At 38.0% G+C, this 26,083-nt stretch overlaps 1 protein-coding gene and 1 long non-coding RNA gene across 5 annotated transcripts in view; both read left to right on the top strand.

Annotated features, from left to right (window-relative positions):
- TFDP1 (transcription factor Dp-1) overlaps positions 1-26,083 on the top strand; it is a 46,205-nt gene that overhangs the window by 5,587 nt on the left and 14,535 nt on the right. For all 4 annotated transcript variants that reach the window (XM_061472723.1, XM_061472725.1, XM_061472722.1 and 1 more), the window contains exons 3-4: positions 8,853-8,919; positions 21,962-22,068. In XM_061472723.1, coding sequence (XP_061328707.1) covers positions 8,853-8,919; positions 21,962-22,068 — 174 coding nt within the window. The remainder of the gene's footprint in view (positions 1-8,852; positions 8,920-21,961; positions 22,069-26,083) is intronic.
- On the top strand, positions 15,913-18,221 carry LOC133279239 (uncharacterized). Its single transcript, XR_009746817.1, has 2 exons — positions 15,913-16,621; positions 17,782-18,221. It is a non-coding gene; the product is annotated as an uncharacterized LOC133279239 (long non-coding RNA).

Below are 26,083 nucleotides of genomic sequence, written 5' to 3'. Positions count from 1 at the left end.
TGTTGAGGCTTCTTAAGCAGCCGTAAAGAAGGAGAAGCTTGTGGGTCTTTAAGAGCCACTGTTTAGGTAGAAGAGAAGAAGCAGGAGTCGCTTGCAGGAACTGGGCCTGTTACACGGGGTAGTCCAGTGCATGGTGTTACTGCGTGTACTGAGGAGAAAGGGGCTAGACAAAAGGAATGAGTAGGATTCCTTCTGATCTCAATAATTGCATATATCAAAATAGGTGAATTACACAAACAAAATACTGTCTGTAGTAGCAGTTGCTTATGATCGTTTCAGTTGTTCACCAGCATTGCATTGACTGTTTCCAGTCATTTAAAAAATATATAATTGTTCATGAAGAACAGGCAGTTGAAAAACTAATTTGGTGTTTCATGAACTTCTTAAAGTGACATACCACTGTTAGTCTTCAGAGTTTCTCACAGACTGAAATATCTTTCTTGAGAGCAGTTCTTCTGGAAAGCTCGTGCATTTTAGTGTTTCATAGGTTGCTGACCATGGCACTGGCTTTTGAACTGTTCTTTCTAGAATTAGATTATAATTATTTTTTTAATTATAGTTTACTGACGTCTTTTACTTGAATTACATAATGAAGGATTTTTCCCTTCATCTCTACCTTGCATAAAACTTACTTTATCTCTTCAGTATTTCCTGGTGCTTTTATTAATCTTACTGAGTAGCAGCTATGACCCAGGTATCTAACTTTGTAAAGAAAGCAGTGTGCACATGTGTAAATCTGAGGGATACCATGTAAGAAGTGCTGCCTGAACAAAGTTCAGGACCTGATCTAACATTACTGTGTAAGAGGCCTAGAGATATAGGGATTAAGGTTGATGGTTTATTTTAATTGAGTATTTGGAGTACATTTGGGTATGTAGTTCAATCCAGTTACATTATTTTACAGTATTAATAAATATTTCACTCAAAGGATATTCAAAACCCCACAGCAAATTGATTTCTTACCTCAGCTTTACTGGATAGGTTTGCTAAATCTGGGGGAAAAAGCTCTGCACTTCTGCATATTAATTTTCTGAGAACACCACCAAAGTTATACTTAATAACTTTCCTGTGGTGCTTCTACATCAACCTTGAGCAAGTCTTTGTGGTCTGAAAAGTTACATTTGGGATGGATTAAAAAAAAAGCCTAATGGAAGTAGGAAAAAGATGTATTTTGGATCTCTTCTGCATGATGCACTTTCAGTGCCTAGAAAGTACTGAAATCTTCAAAATGTTTTTCAGACTTTTCTTAAAATACCAGCATGTGTTTCTCCTTTTATATTTATTTTTGGTTATATACTGGGAATTTCAGTGTGGCAGACTAGAAAAGTTAAGTCTTTAGTGAATCTTAAGTAAATCAGCTTTCTTTGATACTAGTTCAGTGACTTCTCAGTAGCTTGATATATTTCTATTTGCCCTTAGTGAGTTCTAAAGTGTTCAGAAGTTTGCAAACTTAAGATCAAATAAGATAAAATTAGGTCTTCTACAAAGGCATCTCGGTCTGGGATTTTGAATGTTGTTAAAATTTTAAAACATGCTTTTTCAAAGAAGGCAGAAGGGAAGTGATCTCTAAGCTTTATACATCCCAATTACACAATAATAGTTTCTCCTTTTTTCCCCTTTGTATTTATAAGTCAGAAAGTAGCAACTCAGAAATTGGCCGTTCACCTTGCCAGTTTATTTGTGTAAATAAAGTGTTTTCTGGTACCCTTCAAGTGGTTTAACTTCTTTATTAATTGTATATGTGAGTTAATGACAGCATAAATATGTATTTGTAGTATTATTGGGTAAATACACCGTGCTGTCAACTTAACACACTAAACAAAAAAGCAGCTTTTTAAAGTTACACTAGGGATCACTTACTTCAGTGTTTGTCTGGGTATCATTTAATGGAGATTTATTGTGGCTAATTAGAAGTGGGAGGAAAAATGGGCCAATCTTTGCTAAATGTCTCTGTGTTGAACTGGTTCTCAGACAGATAGCAGGCAGCTTGATTTTAAAGATTGTCAGTGGGCCATATCCCCACAAATGCTTCTAGCTACTTGTCTTGTGTCGCGTTACGTTTGCAAAGTGTCTCAGTATTGCATTAACGGTTACACAGTCTTGCTTGAAAATTACATTGTGGGCTGCTGTAGCTTCATAATAGGCTGATAAGGAGGTTGGTGAGACAAATTGCATTGGAACGGGTCCTTTTTAACAACAGTTTCGGCTGTGGTTCAGATGCTGTTGAACAAATGGCGGTAAAGATTTAATTTGGCTGGAAAAACAGAAGTCTGTTAATGTCAAGTCTAGAACAGCACCAGGAGCTTGCTGTGGAAGTGGCTGCTGGTGGTACCTCTTTGCATGTGAGTGTTTGGTCCAACATGCAAACGATGATTTTTATTTTCCGATTAATTTATTTGGTAAATTAGCAAACCAGTGTTTTGGTCATACTCGCCGTAGGAATCTTGTATTCTATTTTGATTCACTATTACAGCTTTACTGTTAAATTTTGGGGTGTCAGCTTTAAATTTTTCAAGACTTGTATCACTTGGGCAATAGAACTACTCTTAAGAAACAGCACCGTGTAATGGCTTTAGCTCCAGTGGTATTTTTGATCTATGCTGCTGCTTAGACTGGACCACTGTTTGACTTATCTTCAAAATGAATTCTTCATTTAGTTTTTGTGAAATTCTAGATGTGCTGCTCTGTGTGTTCGGAAAGAACAGCCAAGAAGGCTAAAGAATGGTCTTGGTACATTCTGCAATAAGGACACCTCAGGTGTCATTCTTTGTACACACAGTGTCCGGCTTATGCGTAGAATTGGTGGAGCCTATATTCAAACCAAAGTTTGATGTATTTAACTGAGATACTCATCTGTATTTAGTTTTTACCTTTGCAGTTCTGTGTGATCCAAATCTTTACTATATAATGCTTTTACTAGCCCTTGCTGGTTAAAGTGCTAATAATTCCAGTATAGTTTTTTGAAAGCTCGTTTCTGTGGTATAGCTTATCGCTGATTGGCTGACAAAACACATTAATCTCGAAGGTGGTGCCATCAACTGAGGATGTGGTACGAGCTCTGTTTCAGAAGGCACCTACTAAGACTCAGTGAAGTAATACATCTGAGAATTTTACAGGATCAAACTCCTATAGCCTGACTATAAGAGTTCTTTTGTATTACTTTATACAGTAAAGAATAGTTCTTACTGACTTCATTTGCAAAATGAAATTCTAATGTTTTAAATATAAGAACTTTTTTCCCTTTGTTTCAGTCCTTTACTTCTTAAGTGCCTTTTAATTTCTGTGAAAAATGAATTTGATATCCCATTAAAAATAGTTTCCTGCAGTTATGTAATGATTCATTTCCAGATCATGTTTGCTTTGGTCCCTGAATGAGAATCCATTGGAAAAATAGTGCATTATCATCTTGTTGCAAATGACATGTGCTTATGTTTTTCCTGAACCCAGGACAGGGTGAAAGAAGAATTAAGGTTGCTTAAAGAGCGTTACTTTGTAGCTGTGCTGATTTTTCCATTGTGTGTGTTTGTTGCTTCCTGATATTAAAGTAAGACAAACAAAACCCCAAAACAAACCTCAACATTGTCAGTGATGTGGCAAGTAGCAAAATTGCTTGTCATAGGGCCTTTACATTTATTGCCTACTCTTAAGCAGCGAAATGAGTAGAGGTTGTCATTGTGTACCGATTGAGTTAGGTGCAGTTTGCACATGATGGGTAGTTGTTGACTAACAGGCTTTGCAAACACCTGTAGACAGGAGAAGCATCCCCCTGATGCCTTTGATGACCTTTGGGAGCAAATGTACTCTTAAAAGGAATACTGTTCCGTTCCAATTCCTCTGTTTTCTGATTCTGTCTTTACTGTTTCTTTTGTGATACGTTTTTTAAGTTCTCAGTCTGAGTCCCAGCTTATTTATCCTTTCAGTCATAGTTTAGAATAGATTGTCTTCCTTGTTCCTGTGTTCTTCCCTTCTCCTCAAAGGATCCAATCTCCATCTAGTAAAAATTTCTTATAGGTTCTTATCAGTTGTTGCCTGTACTTTTTCAGTGACTCCCAGTTTCTCTACCTCAACCCTTAAGCTGCCATCTTTCATCTGATTTTCTAGCTCATTTTCTGTTTCTTTCCTAGACAGTTCCCAGATTGTCTGTTTTTCTGTCTGTCCCATTCTGATTCCCAGTATGTAACCATTATTGTCTATTAAGCACAAACATCTCGTGTTTTGCTGTCGAACCCAGTGCTGTGCTTCAATCTAGAGGGCTAAATCTTCTGTTAGCAGATTTCTATTCTCAGTACCTTTTGGCAAATACCTCTGTTTCCATTTCTCTCTGCCCATTTTGCTGCTCTTTCGTCTCTTTTTTCATGGAGTGCACTAAAAATGGTCTTGTTATCTAAAAGCAAGGTAGAAGAGGTATTTCTGTGGCATAAAAGCACCCTTCTGTTCCCTGTTTTACTTAAGAGTAGTGGAGGGACCTTCCTCTCATAAATGTGATAGACTTAACCATGTATACGTTTCCAGTCTTGTTTCAGTCAAGCTTCTTGGTCATGCTTTTATAGGTTGCTTGTCCTTCAGTCCACATTCAGCTTGAAACTTCTCTGTTTCTATTAAACGTTTAGTGAATTAATTTAACATCAATTTTTATTAAGAAGTTGAGTTATGAGTCTGAAAAGCTGTGGAAGAAATGATACTTTTGTCATAAGTGTGTTTCTGGTGCATAACTTCTGTGTTGTTAGTAAGATACTAAATTATTCTGTGATAGTCTGCACTAAGGGACTTATTAAATGAATGCAATTCTGAGCAAATTTTGTTTCACATTAACTTTAATCCCAACAAAAAAGATGTTTCCCAGTTTACTGACTTTCAGGCTGAGGGCACTTTTAGTCTTTTTAGCTTTTCCTTGTAAACAAAAGAAAAATAGACTTTCCAGCCCTTAGTCCCCTGACAGCTGATGACCTCATAGCCAGCCAAAGCTAACTTCAGTTGAAGTTTTGATATGTTTAGTGCATCAATTGATTTCTTTTCCTTAGAAGTTCTGAATGATGTGACAAAGCTCAGGTAGTAGTTGGGGTCTCCACTCCAGCATAGTTTCCACAACTAAAATTACCAGACTTACTTATTTGTCCAGTGGTCTTTAACCTTATTCCTCTGATTTGTGGAAAGGAGATCTTAAGTGTCAAGATTTTTTAAACTTTTTTTTTTAATTGCTGATTTTGTTGTCATGTGACAAGGATAAAGGGGGTGTGAGTTCCCTGTTTAGGATGTTAGGAGGTTCTTTATGTAGCCAGAGAATTATACCTAGCTAGCCACAGAGTCTCTTTGAAGAGGAAAGCAGTACTAAATTGTGAAGTTATATGCACTTAATAAGCTTTCAGAATTGAGTATCAAGAGCATGGTATTATTTCAAGCAGCCCTAGTGTTATCATCAATGGAAGTAATGCATCTTGAAATTGAGAATCATGGAAAGATAAGAAGAAAATGTGGAATAATAATAATAATAATAAAGGCATTGTCAGATGAAAAAAATAATGTACCTTGTAACGAGTAGCTTGATAAGACCTGAAAGCTATGTTTTTTTCCCATCAGAAAAAAACATTTCTTTTATGTCTAAACCCTCCTTGGCAGAAGGTCACTTTTCCACTGGGGAAAAGCAGATACTTGCTGGTGTGTTTGGTTTTGTTGTTGGGGTGTGTTGGTTTTGGGGAGGGGGTTGGGTTGTGTGTGGGTTTTTTTGTTTGGTTTTTGTTTGGGTGTTGTCTGTCCCATTGTGAATCTGTGACTGAGATAGACCTCATGGGAGCTATAGTCACATTTTCCTCTATTTCTTTTCTTTCTTTCTTTTGGGCACTGTACTATGCTGCATAGGTTACAGAGGGAGTAATCTTGGTCTCCTGTCCCAGATAACATGCTTGAAAAATGGTGGGATTTTTTCTGAAATACATGGAAATATTTATTTTAGTATTTCCATTTTAGAACAAAGACACCAGAATTTCATGCAGGACGGAAGTTTTGCTTTTTGGTTTTCTCCCACCAAAAACTTGTATCTGTGACTGAGAAGACTCAAAACTAGTGGTAAATTTTTATAACCTTAGAACTGCATAATGTATCCAGAAGAGTGAAGAGCATACTAAGGCTAGAATAACAGAATTTTCATTAGAAATTAGTTTTCATTACCAATCATAGCAGCTGAGGGTGCTATCTGCTGTGGGATTTGGTCATATTCTTTCCAAATAGTTCTCTTGGAGTCTTTCCTAGGCATACTCTTACAAATCAGTTGAATATTTACCAGCCGTTTTAAATGCTAGAGCTGAACCTTTAGTAAGACACTGGTATGGAAAGGTGGTGGAATGTTACTACTGTACTCGTCATCAGTGTTGTGGTTCCTGAGGGGATTCTTCTTGTCTTTCAGTGATCGCTGTTCTCTGATTTCCCAAGGTGTATTTCTTTATTAGTTAAATGCAATGTTTTTTGCAGTGCCCTCCAATTTGTCCGTGACTTGCGTAATTCCAGTCACACAATAGCATGGTCCAGGACACGTAGCCCTAACCTGACCCTTTGTAATGCCAGGTTAGCTTGTGGTTTTTGGGGTTGCATACTGTTTTGGCTAATATTTATCAGTGTATATTTTAATTAGGTAGGAGAAAACTTGAAGCTTGTTTATTTGATACTAGGGTATAGTGGTTGGTTAAATACTTAAGGATAAAATTAATGAATAGAAATGGTTATATTTGAGACCACAATAGTTAACAAAAATAGGAAGGGACCACTAAGTAGCTGATCACTGAACTGCCTGATTTGTAATTGCTGAAATAGTATTTTGTATTTAATACTCGAGTTTGCTGAATATCACAGCTTACATATTTGGCTTCGGATTATTATTGTAACTGATGTGTGAGCTTGATGTAAGTCTGCTTTTGTATATTAAACTGATGAATGGATTTAATAATTCAGAATTATTAAATTCATGTGCTTCTAAAATGAAAGACATTACAGATTAAAACAGCCATTTTATTCATGGTCCACTGATCACAAACTCAATATATTAAATGTCTTTCCAGTCTCACTGATTTTCTTGATTTTCATGGAAAAGTGAATTTGCAGGAATACTTGAGTACAAGCCGCCTCTTTCTGTTGTTGAACAGAAATTGTGCAGTGAAGGACTGCATTTAAAGAAATAAAGGCAATGAGACTGCACTTCCTGTGTGGTTTAAACACTCCTGTTGTGAAACTGAGGTAGAGTTGGGAGTATAATGTAACACTCAAATTCATCTTCATATAGCCATTGGGTTCCAATGTTCTGGAATGTCAAATTGCTGTACAATGTAGCTGTAGTAACATCTTTGTACATGATACCTATTCATGCTGATGAGTATTAATTTCTTTCTCCGAGAGTGTCTGATATAGGCTGTTACCCTTCTGAATTATGTAGTAAGTATAGTAAGTGTGATGAAGAATTAAGCTTATAGAAAGCTCTGGTGCCTGAAGTAAGGCAGTATAACTAATTTCTTCAAGTGGACCTTTGCATCCCTACTGTGGGCAAGATGGAGAACAGGCACTCTTTGTATACTGGTAAATTCTTGAGGTTAGCTTAAAAAAAATGCTGATTTGATACTTGGTGGTTCAGGAGGGGAGAATTGGGAGAATGGAGGACAGAACTGCCACAGGCTCTTCATTCTACCCATCAGTTCTGCTGTCTCCTCACTTATATTTTCTTTGCGCTACCAGAGCCTCACCACTGCCATGCCGTTACAGGCCACTGCTCTTTATGCTTCCATTAGCAAAATTTCTCTTCTGCTCACTTTCCAGCCTGTCCCCAGGGCTCGGTCATCTTTTTCTCCTCTCTCCCCTTTCTTTCACCAAGGACAGAAGGTTTCGTGTTTTGTGAAGTTTCCAGTCTTAAGAAATCATTGCTGTCATAGACCTGGCAAATAACAGCACCACAGCACCCTCTAGTGGCTCGCTTTATTTGCTGAGCTTCTGGCAACGCGTGACTAGGGCTCTTCAGGTAGACTATGAAGGGAAAAGCTTCGCTGCTCACTGACAGCAAACCACTTAATTGTCTCTTGAAGACTGTCAGACTTGGCAGCCAGCAAAAATGCCAGCTATGCACAAAATGTGGCTAGGGGCTTTTCAGCGTCTGTAACACCACATGCTAAATTATGGTTAAGTACAAATGTTAACTTTCATGCTGTTCTTTCTAAATGGAAACAGTCTGTATGTCCTGTTTTCATTATTTTGTTTTTTCAGAACTGTTTTGTCTGGAGATGCCAGGGAATTACTGCATCAAGTACTTAATGTTACTAATAAATGTTTTCTATCCAAAACTTATTTTTAAAAATAACTTGTAATGTGATCTTTCTCAAAGGATGTTGATTATTTTATAAACATAGCTCTTCCACTTAAGGGCTCAGTGTGTTTCTTCTTAATGCCTTTTTTCTGATTAAAATGGGTTAAGGTGCTCTTTACCACCTCTACTGTTTTTGCTGTAATGTTTTTAACTTCTGTGATAGGTAAATAGTATCTCCACAGAGAATGGTCTTGTCACAGATGTCAGTGGTTCTGATTAGAAGGCTGTTCAGATGCCTGTTAAAACACTGCATGTACACTGTAAGAACTTAGAACAAAATAGCAAAGTAGGTATAAACCAATTTTCTGCTTGCTTTTAAAGAGTATGGTATTTATAAAATCAAGTTTTAAAAAAATTTGCAAATACTATGGCACAAACAGTGACATTATGTATTGTCAGTTATGTGACCAATACAACTAGCAGCAGGAGAGACTTCTGGTATGTTATCTTCCATTGTTAATGGTAAAGGGTATCTCTGTTTCTAAGTTTTAATAGAAGTTACTTTCTTTAACAGGCTGGACTAATTGAAGCCAATGGAGAGCTTAAGGTGTTTATAGACCAAAACCTAAGTCCTGGAAAAGGTAAGAACATAATTTTTAGTAGGACTCTCCATTTTGTGATTTTTAGTTGTTACGCTTTATTACTGGCTTTCAGCTATTTAAACTTAGCATAGTTTTTGTAAAGCTTTTCTAAGTTATATCACATAATCAGCAAGCAAACTGTAGATTTATTTTTTTCTGGTTTATCATTGTCTTTAAACTGTGTGAAGTTCAGTGGTAGTTTGTTATCCGATGTGTGATCTCCTTAGCGTAGCTTGGTTTTAAGTGTAAAGGCTACGATGGTCTAAAACATGCTTTGGCTCTGTGTTCTAGCAAATGGGAGAAATGCAAGAGTGTAGGAGTTTAAAATGGGTTGTGACAGTTTTCATGATAGTGCATACACATTAGTGCAAGCCTATCTAAAAAATATTTTGAACAGAACTGTTTTGGACTTTCAGATAATGGCTGTGCATGTGTGATAGTGTAATGTAATCAAGCAGTTTGATAAACCACAGGCAATAAACTTGAATTTGAATTTAAGCTCAAAACCAACAGTATCTTAACTCTTGGGGAGTTAGGAGCTGTATTTTGTAATTAACATAGTGGGAGGAAAAAACAGAAGCACCGCTGAGTTCCAGTTGCCTGCAGTTCTGGACAGTTATGTCATATAACCTCTTCTTTAAACTGATGATGCTGTACATGAAGATTAGATTTTTGTTCCCTGTATTCTTGTGGGAAGGCTGTTCCATAATGAGACTGTAGAAATAGTCTGTGATTTCCAGTTAAGTATATTCTTGCCAGCTTATGCATTTTGCTGGTGGCAGTGTTACTTTTTCATTTGATAGTTTTCTCCGGTGTGTTTGCATATTCTTTACAAATAACGGTAGGGTATCTGAAGAGTTTTTAGTTTGAGAGGCCACCAAGCCACTGTTTCCTAGTTTCCTCATTACGTAAGTTCTTTCTGTCCTCTGGATTTTCATTATCGTCACTCCTTGACCCTGTTTGATGGCTTTCATTAACCTTCTGGAACATAAGTGAGCATATAGTACATAAAATTCCCAAGTGAAGTGTCAGTCCTATTTATATGGAGGTCTCATTAATGTTTTTTATGCAATGCCATGTTTGGTTCACAGGCACCTCACAATATATTTTGGTGAAATGGCTGTTTTCCTTTGTTGCTTGTTCCGAATTACAATAGTCCGGTTTAGTCTTGTGCGTGGCAGATGGTATGCTTTGATAGGCTGTACCAAGTAGGGTAAAATTCAGTACGACAAAGTCACCTACTTCTTGTCTGATGTTCTCATAAACCTCACTGTTGACAAATCTATTGACTTTATGCATTATTGGTTTATGATAGTACTATCAGATTAACCTGTAGTCCAGTACAGGTGATCTCCATTAATGTTATTGCTCTAGCCTTTATATACCATTTCAGGAAACCTGTTTAAGCATTTGCTTTCACAACCTGCAGATCTTAACAGTTTCTGTTACCGTCAGTTTAACTTGACAGTTTTTCTAGTTACATCAGGTACTTGATTGGAATCTCACTTGGTTCTCTCTGTGACATTCCCTTGTCTAAAATATACATTGCTTCACAGAAGTGGGCTGTCTGACTAATTGCCGTGATCTGCTTTTGATGAAGAAGGCGCTAAGGGTTGAGTAAGTGACACTTACTAACTGGTTCACATGTATGTTCATTGACACAGTCTCATAAACCTGAACAAAAAAAATGTGCTAGTAGATACCTGTTCCTTAACAGCTATACCATTTTCCCTACCCTTGTTGGCAGTAAAAACCTGTGTTTTTGTCAAGACAGGTACTTAGAGAACATTTTACACCCATGTAGGTGTCTCTGTCTAGACCTTGTTACAGTCTTGTTACAGTAGGGAGGTAGTCAAAACGGGTAGTGCAGTCTAGACAGCAGGAATTGTAAATGTTAATCTTCCATTATCATGTAGCTTAAGTAGAACTGGGCAAAGTAAAGGCCATTTTGTTGTTTACAGAATTTCTAAAATGAATTCAAGAGAATAATCCTGGTTTGCAGCTCCTCCAGTTTGAGAGTCATTGAAGCTCTATTCTTAGTGTATCCCACCATGAATAATATAAGGAAACTAAGCTATCCTCATTGAATTTCTGCACCTCACTGCTTTTGAGAGACTCTCTTAAAATTCATGGACAGCCGCTAAATCTTGAAAAGAAACAACTGTTTCTCTTGGCTTGATCATTTTACGTTTCTTGCCTCTAAATTGCCTGTGTTTTATATGCAGGCTCTGTAGTCTTAATCAGAGCTTAAAATAACTAATATTTTGTCACTAAAGTACTCAGATACATATGAGAATGTATTCAGTGAAGTAGTATTCATTTTCTGTTGCCAATTTTTTTTAATTTTTAGGGGGTGTTATAAAAACCTAATATTGCCAATCTGTTTTAATTGATTTTTATTATATTTAATATCGAGAGACAATAAGCAAGCAGTGCTGGGTGCGCCAGGGAGCCTCCGCTCCGCCCGAGACACATGAGGGGAACTTAAGGGGATAGTCTCTTATACTTTTTGGTCTTGGGTTTCAGCCAATCCTGTTGTCTTCTTTTCCCGGCCTTCTTGGGTTTCAGCCAATCGGGCTTCTCCACCTGTTGCTGGGGTCTTGTCTTCAGGTGAAGAAATACTATGTCTATCACAAGTCTGACCACCATCTTAGCCCCCATAAATTCCACTCCTTATGTGTTTATTTGTTCAGCGCACAGATTTCACAATGTTCTGTAACAGGACATATCTCTAAGTTACCTACCCCCTCCCCCTTTTCTAAGAACATTCATGCAATTTAAACAATGAACAAAACATTTCTTTGCACAATATTGCAGTTGACCCAGGGGAATTATTCCCTTGTTTCTTCTTCCTCCTCACTGTGGTATTGACAGGGACGCTTATCATACCCTTTGCACATAGCACAATGATCACAAGGGATTCCATCTCCACACAAAGTGCAATGATCACTAGGACCCCTGAGTTGCTGACACGAATCACTCTGATGTAACTCACAGGGGGGTTGTATAGTCTTTAAATGCTGGAATTTAAAATGCAACTATTATACACAAAATTGGTATGTACTCTCTAAAAGTAGCTGTCTACGTTACATACTATTATATGAGAAAGTTCGGTCCTCCGCTGTCTTGCTAAGTTTGTGTGGAATTTCAGTTCTTTCCACAAGTAATGGGATTCAGTCCACAAGAATATATTTAAAAAAAAAAGCCCAAACAAATGCAAAACCAAAATACAAAGTAAGTTTTTTGCAGGGTAGCAGAAGTGTATCTTGTGTACCACTTAAGGTAAGTTGAAGGAGGTCAGGAAATACTCTTTCTATTCTTCTCTTGTAGTCATCATTAAAAGTGGAAGGGTTTTTTGTTTTTTGTTTGTTTGTCCTCCCCTTTGGCTTTTTATTTTTTAAAATGAAAGAATCTTTTCTGGAAATTGCAAGTCAATCACAAGGAGAGTTTGAGAACTGATTGCATCAAAAATCTCCCTACTGTCAGATGAGTGCTTTGCTTAGCCCAGTCTGCTGCCCCCAACAACAGTAATAGGGCAGGATCTTTGGGGAGAGTGCAGGAGCTTGGCTACTTTTTGAAGTTAATTCTCCTTATGTTCTCATAGCAGTCAGGGTGTCATTGGATTAGTAATATCAGGGAGTACATTCCACCAGCTTTTTGAATAGTCCAACTTTGAACAACTCAGCAAATTCAGAATGTAACCTCAACAAGAAACTGAAGACTTGATACAGTTTGAACATGTTGCCAGCCAGATGTGAAAGGAGAATGAGCTCAGCTGTCAGAGGAATAAAGGGCTTAGGGGGGTGGTAGAGGACAGAAAATGGCTTGTCTGCTGGGTAATAAGGACATGCCTGCATAAATGTGGTTTGGGAGAAAGCAGAATATTTTTCCTGAAATGGTTCCTCAACACTTAATTGAAGTTCTGTAAGGTGTGTACAGGATGAAGTAGGTAGATGAATCAACTCTGAAAAATAAGCAAAGGTTGACTATTCTGACAAAACCAGGTTATTATGCAGCAGTTCTTACAGCCTGAACAGGTTTGCTGCAACACTTTCAGAATAGCCTGTGCATGGACTTATGTAAATTTTTAATTTGCACTGGCAGAAATCTGGGGAACTGTGAATAGCTTATTTTTAGACTGAGCTTTGTTAGGGTGTGTAGAAGTTGTTCCTTAGATGAGTGATGGAAAGGGGACATCACTCATCTTGCTCAGCAGTTACACTGAACAGTTAATGCTGAACAACCTCTTGCTCATATTAAGTTGTAGAATCTGGAGATCTGTTCTAAGAGAAAAAAAGAAAACAAAACTCCACAAAACTCACCAACAGAAAAACCCAAACAAGCAAACCAAACCCAAGAAAAACAAACAAAATCCCCTAAAACAAACAAAACCCAAACAAAACATATATCATTTATAATGTATGTAATTTTGAGAAAATTGGTCATGGACATAAATTACCATTCTAGAAAATGCTCCAAAATTGTCCATCTTCAAAAGCATCTCGAGTGTAGAATAAGAGGCATCAATCTATATGTGGTGAAAAAGAGCTGCAAGCTTGTGCTTCCTCTAGTGCTTGTACCCAGCCTCCGGGAGAGGTTGGGTATAAATTAATTTTAGATTATTCAGAAAGAAAATTTAGATCTGTCATGCCACTAGGTGGCATTATTGGTATGTAACCAGAGAATACTTGTAAAAGGTGTCTTTAGCTCCTTCCGCCTCTCACGCTTTAAGATAAGGTTTCATATTCTATGGGCATAAAAACTTTAGTTTTATTTTCATTGCAGACTCAGTAATTGAAAAAAATGAAGTCAAATACGTAAATTTTAAAGGTGTATTTAGACTGTTACATATCAACACTGTCTAGCTGTAAGATTGTCTTATTCTTTTTATTTATATGACAAACTTTTGCAACAGAATGTTACTGTTAATTTGATTTGCAAGATCAAACTCTCTCTGATTTTTGGCAGTGTCTGCAGTTTTTCCTCTAAAAGTAGAGAGCTGTTTCAGAGCAAGTGATTCAGGCTTTAGCAAATAGATATATGCCTTAACATTGGTTATAAAATGCCTATGTATTATTGCAGCTGAAGTAAATCCAATTATTATTATTATTGAAAGTCAAGCTCTGGAAAGAAAACTGTTGCTGCAAGTAAGAGCATTATTTTGGAAAGTCTAGAAAGACTTTTAAAAGTCTAAAGGTAGACCACACAGTTTATTTCAACACAGACTTGCAAGGACAGGTTTGTAATAGCCAAAGTATTAGTAGTCATATCCAAGGATGGTAAGAATCACCCAAAAGTCTTCAGTTGATGTAAGAAGTTACTGAAGACCTTAGTAGTACTAGACACTGGGAAAGATTGATGTCTTTGTAAAAAATGTTCATAACTGCTTTATAAGCATTTTTGTTGTCTTAACAGGGTAGCTTGATGTGTTCAATGAGCAGAGATATTTTTAATTGATTTGGCTCACGGAGACAATCCTGTATGTGTTGTCTCGCCTTATGGTAGGTTGATAACCTCAGAAAAAGAGTTCAGCGTTTTCTGAAAATTAGCATACAACTAACCATAAAGTATCTGTGGTGTTTGCAAGAGAAACCTTAAAAAAGGCAACTTCTCAGGAGTGCCATCTGAGGGGTCAGCTCTTGGGATACAGTTGTCACCTCTGTCTTCTTCCCCACATCATCTAATTATACTCTTCATACATATTCTGTGTATATATGTAATCTAATAATCTAAAACTAGTCAAGTTGATGCTTTTGTGTCAAGGAGTGATTTTCTTTGAAGGTGATGTGGATGGGATAAAAGGCATTTTAAATGGCACCTTTAAACTAATGTTTTTATCCTAGGTCTGTCTTCCTCCTCTTGCACGGGGAAGAAAGCAGTGGTTCAGGCTCAGTGATTTAGGGTAGATTTTGTAAAGCAGAATGCACTGAAAATACTGTAGACAGTCCTAGAGGGAGCTACTTAGCATTTGATTTCTATTTCCTTTGTACCTAGTGTTGGGATTGAATGACATCATTGTCATGCCTTGTGCTGGACACTGTATTGAGACAGGTTAATGGATTTGAGACTTTAGTACACCATTTCCTGCTGTCATCATGCTTTGAGGTAGAGAAAGAGGTGGGATATTTAATTCATACAGAAAACATTTCTTGTTTTGATGTTGATATGGTACATTGTAGTTTCAGGGTGTTTCTTTTAGGCCTTTCTTTTGTTACCTCTTGTTCAGTGTTAGTTGTATAGATGAGTTGGGCACTTCTCTCAGCCTACTTAGCTGTGTCCAGATGGCTGTACCAGCTTTCCATACCTCTGAAATTCTTACTTTCTGTGCATTATTTCCCATCTTGACTATAGGTGACATTCTGACCCCTGCTTCACCACTGTTCAAACACAGGTGCACAATCTCTGAAATGAGATGGGAGATTGAATCCTGTTTTGGACAATGGTGGAGATTTGGAGCCTTCCAGAGATTCTTCCTCTTACCAAAAAGAAGCAAAAATCCACATACAGAAGACTGAATCTGTACCTTTTTTTTTTTTTCCAGATAATTCTCAGAGCTTTTATGTAATCTTGTATCAACATTTGCATCTGAAGCAGGGCAGGTGCTCTAGCTTTAGAGAAGTTCTATTCCTATTGATTATTTTTTTATTTTTTTATTTTTTTAAAAAATTCCCAAACTAAAGAATGCAGTATTCCAGCCGGCACATCCCAGAAGTGGTGATCACTATGAAATCTAGTGTCTGTGTCACTTCCTTAGACCTCTCACTCATGGAAGGTCTCACTGGTCTTTTTTGGTTTCCCAAAAGAGACCTATTGGCTCTTCAGCTGATACTCCCTTAGTTACTAGTTCTTGTGACTTTTCTTAAAATAACCTTTTGCTTAACTCCTAACCACTGATCATATAGAGTATTTACTACAGATTTGTCTGCTGGGCAGAGTTTGGTTGAGACTGTTGCAGGAGACAGTAGGAATTTGCATTCTGAAAAGCCACTCTTATTCTGTATATTCTTTTGAGGAGGTTATAATAGTTCAGAAAGTGTTTGCAAAATTACCTGCTTACCAAATTCAGTTCTTGCCTATACTATATTCCTTCTGTGTTAGAAGACTGACAAGACTTAGTTTGTTAAAGACTTCATTATCAGGAATTAGGCTTGTTCTGTTGACTGCTCTCTCTTTTGTAAATAAGGAAAACACAAAGATTGTGTCAGAAGGTGGTAGAGCACTTAGAGTGGATGGGATTTCTGCTTCTGAAGCTAGGAGAACCTCAGGCCATCCTCTTTGACCTGAAGTGGCAAATTCAGAGCTGTTACTGTTCCATGAACTGGAGCAGTGAGCTCTTGCAGAGATCTACTGCTTTGTCTGTAGAGGGCAGTCCTTTATCTACTGTTAGATGTGCTGTGTCTTCCTGTGGCATCTCAGGCTGTTTAAAATGTTCATAATTAACTGTATCACCAGTCCTCTTTACCGCTAAAATTCTGCAAAGAAATCTGTCTTCTTGGTAAAATGATTTATTTCTATATGCAAGCAAAGGTCCAGTTCAGAAGGCCTCCCCTAAATGTAGCCAGTAACCAAAAGCTATTTACTGCACACTGTATGAAGAGAACACTTACATGGAACAGTTTGTAGGCAGATAAATAGCAGATTTTGTTAAAGGGTACTGCTTCTTCTGCTGTGCAAGTGTTATTCTGCATTACTCCTTGATCCTGTCTGTATCATAGAAACACAGAATAGTTAGGGTTGGAAAGGACCTTAAGATCATCAAATTCCAACCCCCCTGCCATGCGCAGGGACACCTCATGCTAAACCATATCACCCAAGGCCTCGTCCAACCTGGCCTTGAACACTGCCAGGGATGGAGCATTCACAACCTCCCTGGGCAACCCATTCCAGTGCCTCACCACTCTAACAGGAAAGAATTTCCTCCTTATATCCAATCTAAACTTCCCCTGTTTAAGTTTGAACCTGTTACCCCTTGTCCTATCACTACAGTCCCTAATGAAGAGTCCATCCCCAGCATCCCTATAGCCCCCCTTCAGATGCTTGAAGGCTGCTATGAGGTCTCCACGCAGCCTTCTCTTCTCCAGGCTGAACAGCCCCAACTTTCTCAGCCTGTCTTCATATGGGAGGTGCTCCAGTCCCCTGATCATCCTCGTGGCCCTCCTCTGGACTTGTTCCAACAGTTCCATGTCCTTTTTTATGTTGAGGACACCAGAACTGTACACAGTACTCCAGGTGAGGTCTCCCAAGAGCAGAGTAAAGGGGCAGGATCACCTCCTTGGACCTGCTGGTCATGCACTGGCTTTCTTAGCTTTCTAGAAAACACATGATGTATGCATCAAAAGCAGCTTTTCTGTGTCAAGCACTGTTGGGTATTAGTCTATTCTAGAATGTCTTATTTTGAAAAATCATGTCAGCTTGCACTTGAGACTGTTTACATGCATCTCCAGTACAGCCGTATTTTCCCTTTCTAGAGGCAAATAATTTACTTTGAAAATGTGCTAATTACTGTAAGAGTGTAGTTGAAAATATGACAGTCTATATTTATGCTCAAATATCGTATTTATAGTTTGACTTTTTTTTTGTTTTATATTCTTAGATCTAAGTGCCTCCTCCCCTTCCCTCCTCCCCTATACACACTAGCCCACAACTAATAAGAAATGAATTAGCTTATTGAAATGCAATATAAACTTCTTTCAGCTGTTGCCAAGACAAGGCTTAATCTTGTTAGAGAATGTAGCTTTAATATATAACCAACTAGAAGAGGTTTACTGCAAATGCTACAGAAAGTGACTATTAAATTTACTAGATACTAAACTTTTCATACTTTTCACCTATACACCTCAGGTGTGCATTGCTGTGGTCTAGAAATGTATCATTATCTTCTGTTAGGAAGCATTCTGGAACTTCATCTTGATGGAGCTCTGTTTCCCCATAGGTTTAATGGTTGCTTATAAGTTACTAAGAGTAATCTTCCAAACTGGTGTTGTTTGGGAGACTGAGAATTTAAGTAGTAGTTACATCGTTCTATATAAATTTATGTTGTTCTTTATTTGGCCTTTTCCCATGGCTTTTGAGGTCTTCAGAATGGGGGGTGGGAGGGGTGGAAGACTTGCCAGAGCTAGCAATATTATGTTTTTGTTTTGAAAAGGAAGAAGAGTCAAAAAAGAGCCAGCAAAGCTGTTTGCAAACTTGTGGTTTTAATTTCTACATGCTGTTACACTCACCATATGCTGGCCACAGAGTACAGGGATATTCAGATTGCAGTGTTTGCTGTTAGAGTAACTAACAAATAATTAGTAAAATTCCTTTGAGAAACTGAGCTGTCAGTCACTTGCAAAGTGAAGTTAATAAGATAAGACAAACAAACAGCAAAGCCACACTCACAAAAGTATTCTGAAACCAGAGCATTGTGAGCCTTTGATGAAAGTTCAAGTGCACATGAGGAAAAGGGTTGCACATGACGTAAATGAGAAAACAGTAGGATGCACTTGGGCAGAGGCAAATTGAAAACACCCCTTGGAAAAATAAAACAATTAAAAAAACACAGCACACCACAGCTCTTCCCCCACACACACACACACCAAAAAAACCCTAAAACTGAACCCAAACCCACCACCAGATGCCCTCAGTTTTGTCTTTTTTCTCCCCCCACCCCCATTGTTAAGCAGTTATGCTCTTTCCTATTTAGAATGATACCTTTTATAGCTTGACTTTGACTTTGCTTCAAACTGTGAATTGTGTTATTCTTATTCCAGTTACATTTGTCTTTCCTTGCCAGTTTGTGCCGCAGACAGACGTACTTTGCAGTTTCTGTATAGAGCCAGGTTGGTTCAGATGTGCGATTAACTCGGGCACAGCACCACAGGAAATGTTAATGTAGTTTGAAGCATAGCGTGTGCTTTTCCCTTCATGCGGATTCAACATAGCTGTTTGTATTCACAGGATGAAATTAATAAGGAGGTTGGAAGCCATCTGATCTAACCTTACAATCAAACAGAGCCAGCTTCGAAGCACAAAGTCTTCAGTAGTTGAATTTTTCTGTATATCTCCAGGCAACCTCCCAGACAACCTGTTGCTGTGCTTTACCGTTCTCATTGTGACTTTTCTTTCCTCATATCTGGTTGGAATTTGCTGTGCAACAACTTGTGACTGTTCTCTCTTTTCCTTTTGTCGTGTGCTCTGTAAATCTCTAGAACTCTCCACTTAACAGAAGGCAGAGATTAGGTTCCCACAAATAACACCCCAGTCCTTTTCTGCACATCGAACCCTGATGTGTGCTGTTGCATGGAGTCACAACATTTTTGCATGGTTTTTTTTTTACGTCGTAAATAATTTTAAGAAACAACTTGATAGCATAAGGAATTTATTCTTAAACACACCAGAATGAAGTGCTGCAGACAGACGTACTTTGCAGTTTCTGTATAGAGCCAGGTTGGTTCAGATGTGTGATTAACTCTGGCACAGCACCACAGGAAATGTTAATGCAGTTTGAAGAAGCATAGCGTGTGCTTTTCCCTTCACGCAGATTCAACATAGCTGTTTGTATTCACAGAATGAAATGAATAAGGAGGCTGGAAGACATCTGATCTAACCTCTGAGTGCATCTGAAGTGTCAATAGGTGGTCAAGATGATTGTGGGGAGTCTCAGAGCAATACTGTTCTGTATGAAGTTTTCCTACTGAAGTGTTCCTAGAAGTTGTTGTCTTAGGAAAAACCTGATGACATGAATGGTTATAAATCACCTTGTCCAGATAATTATCTTATCTGAGTTCCTAAAGGGCCTAGCAATGGTACTTCTGTGCTGCTAACTCAATATATGTGTAATTCATATAATACCAGAAGGATAGAAAGCCACATTTTGTACACCAGTTTCTGAAGGGCTCAGGTAACTGCAGATGAATAAACTTTAGTTAGGCACATTGGTTGAGCACATAACAGAGGAGTAAGACATGGACAAACATGATAATGGGCAGGCATTAACAGGGCTTTTCTAGAGGGAGAGGAAAAGGGAGGTTGTGAAGTTAATGTCTTTTCAAAGTCATGCTTTGAAAGAGTCAACAACCTTGTGGATAAGGGTTATCTTATCAGTGCCATGTCCTTGGATTTCTTAAAAAATATCAAAAAGCCTTTGGCTATCAAGGTCCTTAATCAGCCTGTTAAAGAACCTAAGGTGTCATAATGGGACAGTCCTCTCCTGGATTAATAATTTGGTGAAAACCAAGCTAGATACAGTAAGTGTCCCAAGTGGAGCTATTAGCACTCTAGAAGATCTTGAAGTCATGGCAGGGTATGTTATTCACATGTTGTATCAGGGTTTGGTGAGGAACAAGCACATTGAATTTTGTGAATTGTTTGGAATAGAACAGGCAATAAAACAGAAAACAAGTTGTGGAGTTTTCTGCTATAGCAAAGGAATGCCATATGCTGTTGTAGCATATGGCATTCCTTTGTCATGACCAATGTGTCCATACCTGTCCTCTGTAAAAATAAATCTCAAAGGCTAGGAGAACTAGAAAGTGTGTGGGCAACACGAACCATCAGAGGTAAGGAGAGGTGATCAAATAAATGATGTGTTTTAACACTGGAAAGCACTTACAACTCTGTTTTTTTTACTGGAAATACAATCTTCAGATTGCTTTGATGTTTTTAAAGCAGTGAGAGGATGTTAAAAAAACACATCCAGGACCTCCAGGAAGCTGAGAAGATACACAAGCACTAATAGCCAGTGTAGTTTTTATTGCTTTGCTGTGTTCTGCAGAGAAGAGCACACAGAAAACAGGCTGTGCTAGTGGTCGGTGTACTTGAAGGGACAGGAAAGAATAACAGACATCTATTACAAACTAGATAGCTGCTGACTTTCTGAAAGAACACTGGAAAGTTGGTTAATAATGGAAGAACACAGTCTGCTGCATGCAGGTTTGGAGGACTGAGAATAGCTTCTTGTGTGAAGCTATTGGTTTGATGCGGTGTAGTAATAGCAGCTAAGAAGTACAAGCCTTTTGGAAAGCGAAGGCTTAAACAAGATTGGAGTTGTCTCAATTCTCTGTGGACTTGCCTGAATGAGTAAGAGGGATGGTAGCCATGAAGGACTCATTAGGGCCCCCCTGATGAAATTGTAAAAATGTTTGCTCATTGCTTTTGTATTGTATAACATGGAAAAGGAAGCAGAATGGGAGTTGTGCCAAGCCCTTCTGGCCTCATTGGCCCCTTTAAAAGTGATCCGAGGGAAAGAACTGCTGATGTCTGCCCTTGACAACCGCATGACAGATGTCTCCAGTATTTTAAGACTTGTTTGTCCCATTATTCTTTTTTCTGCAGTCAGTCTTTGTTGCTTCTTTTCTTTGTTTTGTTTTTAAACTGGCTTGGAGCATCAAATTGCTGGATACCTGGGTTGGTATTTGGTAGCTGAATTTTTGGTTTACGTGGCTTATCTATTGATGCTCACTGTGGATAGCTTATGAACAGAGAGAGAGCAGCTTTCCTTGCAGGGTTAGTCTACTGTGTTGTATGTATTTTGCTTGAAGACTTTTGTTCTGTAATTCCCTCCTTCAGGTTGGAGGGGATACTTAGGGGAAAGTTGGGAATACTCCCTTGGAAAGGTGGGTGCTAGCCAAAGTTTATTTCTTGGAGCCCAGCATATCTCAGATGGATATGTCCTACCCTGGGACATTCGGCGTGTTTTTCAGGTGGTGTGGGAAGAGATTTCAATTGCTACAAAGAACAGGGATAGAAGAGGAGATGATTACGCTGTCAGATGCCCATTGCCTCTGCCACTACGCTTTGAGAGAAAAATCGGGTTACAGAAAATTAAAACATGTTCATACTAGCCTACTGACTTACAAAGTTACATAGGAGAAAGTTTGAGAGAACGTACTATGAATCTTGATTTCTTCTTTTGGTTCAAATGTGTGAATGTTACTTTTATATTGACTCTCTATGCAGTTTAGAGCTAGTTTCTATTAAGATGCATTGGTAGTATAGATGAAACTGGAATTACTAAAATAATACAATGTGGCTGACCTGAAGCTATCTACTTGTATTTTAGGGGTTGTTTCTCTATTGGCTGTTCATCCTTCTACAGTAAATACGCTTGGAAAACAGCTCCTGCCAAAAACATTCGGACAGTCTAATGTCAACATTGCACAACAAGTGGTAAGGAGACACTGGGGTTTTTGTATTGCTTATACTATTGCTTACACGTACTGTAGATCTGACCTGTAGGTTGGTAGTTGGTACCACTTGTCATCAGTAGACAGTCTAAGCTTGTTTCTGATTTCAATAAACTTATGTTAACACAAATGTACTTTTGCATAAAGAAATGCAAAGATGACTCTCAAAGCAACATGCAGATACCTGAATATTCAGGTAACTTTATCTTTTGCTAGTCTTGCCACTTAAAATCAGTGGCTCACTCAGACTCTGCTTGGGAATCTGACATAGGGAAATGTAAATGAAGTCCAACAACACATGCTTATTGAGCTTGAAGTTTGTTGGAATGAAATTGAAAACAGAGCTTTTCTTAGTGCATAATTTAGATACCCTTTTGCTTAAATACTTAATGTGAGCTTTGAGTGAGGAACATGAAATTAAGAGGTTTTGAAGAACTAGTAAAACAGTAAATAATACAAAGATTATGAGAATTAAATTATAGTGATGAAAATTTAGTGATATGAAAGGAGCTGATCTCAGTTCATCTTCTGGAAGGCAACTGTAACATGTAAACATCTGAAATGGAATTTCTTATGTTGGGGGTCCTTCTTGACAGGAAAGCAGTTTCCCATCTGCCTTTCCCAGCTCTAAGCTTTAAGGAGTGTTCTATAATTGAGGCTGCATGAATCTATAAACTCTACCTCTTCAGCTGTACAGATGTAGTTCAAATCATTCACTGCACTGTATTTCCAGCAGTGGTGTGAATAAACTACTTGCCAGCAGCCACTTGGAAGTGTTGCTAAATGAGTTTAACTGAATGAAATTGTTCCTTCAGTTGGAGGTCTGTTATCAGTAAATTTCCAAATGAGGAAATTCAGAGTAGGTAGGCATTCTTGTAATTTAAAATCAGTAACCAGCAGTAGGAAAATAATACTTTAACTAAATATCATAGGCCATAATGGCGCAGAGGGGGCCCCTGCTGGGCATTGCTGTGGGACTGTGTACACACTTCAGTTTAATGTTGTAAATGAAATGTTCTTTCGAGTAACTGAGGAAATATTTCCTTGAAGTACCAAAACAAGGGGATAACAATGAAATTACAAATCATCTGATGCTTTTTTGAACTTTAAACCGTCAGAAAATTAATTTTTACAACGATGTTGATATACCTGTAAAATAAATTCTTGTGTCTTCCATCACAAGTTTAAATTGACAAATCCTCATCTGTATTATATTATTCTGTGGTATTATCTATGATTAATTTTACATGGTATTCTTATTAAAAAAAGATGTGATTCTAAAGTAACAACTACTCTTAATGGTGGTTTTGTTAGTATGATTAGTGTGGGAAATTTACATTTGGCAATCATAATTTTCAGCACTTCCTTACTCAAAACATACTAGCATTAAATCGTTTGTGAAAGGAGGGGCCCATATCAACATATTTGCATTGGCTGTTACCAGTTCAGAATTAGATGCTTAGTTGTATGTCATTAAAGAAGAGATGGAGGTTTTTGCTTGTGTATATATAGAGAGAAATTTTGGGGAACTATTTCTGTTGACTTTACAGTCCTTAAGGGGATAGCCAGAACTATAAAAAAAAAAGTGCCTTTAGAACCCTGAAAACAAAGGGGAGTTGAATTTTCTGTCAATATTCAAAACGTTCTTGGGAAGCAGAACTGAGGAGTTGGCTTGTGATCCTGCTCAACTTTCTAACCTTTGAGTGGTAAACTCACATTTTTAATACTTAAGTACTTCATTTTCTGAACCTGTGTTCTTTGTTCAGGTAGTCTTTCTTTTGCATAAGTCTGTTCATGTAAGTTTTTCTGTTAAGAACAGCAAAGTGGAGTGTATGGGCTGTCTTGCTGCTTTCCCAGTTGTCCTGAACTTCTTTATTATTGAGGAGCTAAACTGTAATCTTGTTCCTTTTTGAAATCAGGAAACTGAAGAGAAACCAGAAGTCCTTCTTTTTTCTACACCCCCTACCTATCCCCGATTGTCTAAAACCATCCTCTCTAATTCTGTCTACAAGCTTTAATTTTAGGATGTTCCCAGTGACTCTTTTTGTTGATGCTCTTTTCATTGAAAGTCATCGTTGCTTATGAACTTGAGAGTAAAAATAGAGGCATCAGTGTTTCTATTAAGGAGCCAATAATACTAGGTAATTCCTTAGGAGATTGTGAAACTCCAGACTCTAGGGTCTTCCTTAATAGCAGTACATTAAAGCCTACAATTCTGGCTGGTTTGCAGACTTTGGTGAGTTAGAATGTGGGGCAGGTTTTGAATGTATTAAACAGAGTTCACTTTTCCACTTGAGAAATGAGCCTGTGAATTTGTACCTGCTTCCTACTTTATTCCTTTTTTCTTGCTTTTGCTTCCTGCTTTTTCCTTTGTATTCTTGAACACTTCAAGACACTATAGAGTGTGGTACATGTACAGGGTTTGCTGCTACCAGATGGTTTATTTTCTTCTTTCCCCTGGCTTTCATGTTACTGCAGTTGTACAAATTCTAGGTGTGGCACCAACGTGATGGTGGAGCTGCTTGTGGAATTAGGAAGCTAGGGAATAAAGTGAGACCCTCTGGTTTTTGCTCCTGCAAGCAAGATGTTAATCATCTCTTCTAGTCCTCTGTAACTACATTCTAAGGAATAAAAACTGGCTAACAGCTTTCCTCTGTGGTCTGTATTGTCTGTTACTTGAGTAGCACACAGGTGGTTTTCAGAGTCTTTTGAGATGTGGTGAACCAGACCAGTCAGCAGCAGAACCGGCAGTATTTTTTTCATGGGGAGAAGGTGAGCTGGTTTGCGTGTCTCCTGTGCCTGTTTGGCATCCCACACCCTCATTCTGTTTCCCACAGTCAGAAGTCTCAGTTATGAAAAGTAGTAGAGGAGATGAGATGACTTTCCATAAGAATTAGAAACAATTTAAGTATGGAAAAAAGCTACAGGAAAGAGGAGGGGGACCTGAGATTTTCCAGCTGTCAGAAGAAGGTGTAATGAACTTATATGCTAACTACTCAGGTGGCATTATATAAAGAAACAGTAGTATGGGAAAAATCACAGGCAGCTAAAATCTGACGCATCTAATAGTCACTAGACTGCTTTTAGCGTTCTATATTTAAACATTATTCAAATTTGGTTTATTTTAACTTTAATGCATAAAATGTTTCATTTGGTTTTTTTCAGGTTTTCTATTTTACTCTTTGAGGCTAAGGTATTGAACGTAGCCTGAGAAAGAAATTTTTGTTGGTGAGGCAGAATGTGGCTGAAGAGCGTAGCAAGCTTGTGGGTGTAGGTTCATTTGATGTTTGTTTCATATGATGCCAGGGATGCAACATACTGTTTCCACTGGGAGGCAGACATACCCCCCAGAAGTTGTCATATCTTTCTACAGAATAGAAATCTGTACAGTATCATTTTGTTTTCCTAAAAGCATATTTTCTAGAGTGTTACATTTATAACATTTTGGAGATAGAAAACATCATCTGCAAAAGTGGAAGTTCTGCTTCAGCAAGTTTCAGTTAAGGAGAATATGGCTTCATGTGCAAATGTGTGTATTAATTTGTGATCAGAATAGCACATCTTCAGGACTAAGACTGTGATCAGCTGAGTGTGTTTCGCATAACATGTTCAGGGTGCAGTTATTCTGCCCAAATTGGTCTAATTCACTGCAGTGATAGAGAAAGTTGGCCCTTATTCTTCCTCACCTCTTAACATTTTGGTTCTCACTCTGTAGTAATAGAGACTTGACTGCAGAAATTGGCCTTTCTGGCAGCATCTCTGCATTTTCTTTCTGCTTTTACTGATTTTTAGATCCTACTTCCTGTATTTACTGCAACTTCTGGTAGGATTTGGGGTTTCTCCCCTTACCTTTATCCCTTTTTTCTATTGGTGGTGAGGACCTGTGTGTGTTGATCTTGTCAAAGTTAGTGTTGAATAATGTTAAGAAATTCAGGAAGCATGAAAAATCATGTAAGGATAATACATAAATACTACATAGGAAGTGCACTAACTATATA

The sequence above is a fragment of the Pezoporus flaviventris genome, unplaced genomic scaffold (assembly GCF_033815535.1).
Source record: "Pezoporus flaviventris isolate CSIRO_AGI_PZ_B2104156 unplaced genomic scaffold, CSIRO_AGI_Pfla_v1 ptg000072l, whole genome shotgun sequence".
In the NCBI taxonomy this organism is placed as follows: Eukaryota; Metazoa; Chordata; class Aves; order Psittaciformes; family Psittacidae; genus Pezoporus; species Pezoporus flaviventris.
Note: the sequence above shows the minus strand (reverse complement) of the source record. Positions and strands in the feature narration are given on the sequence as shown.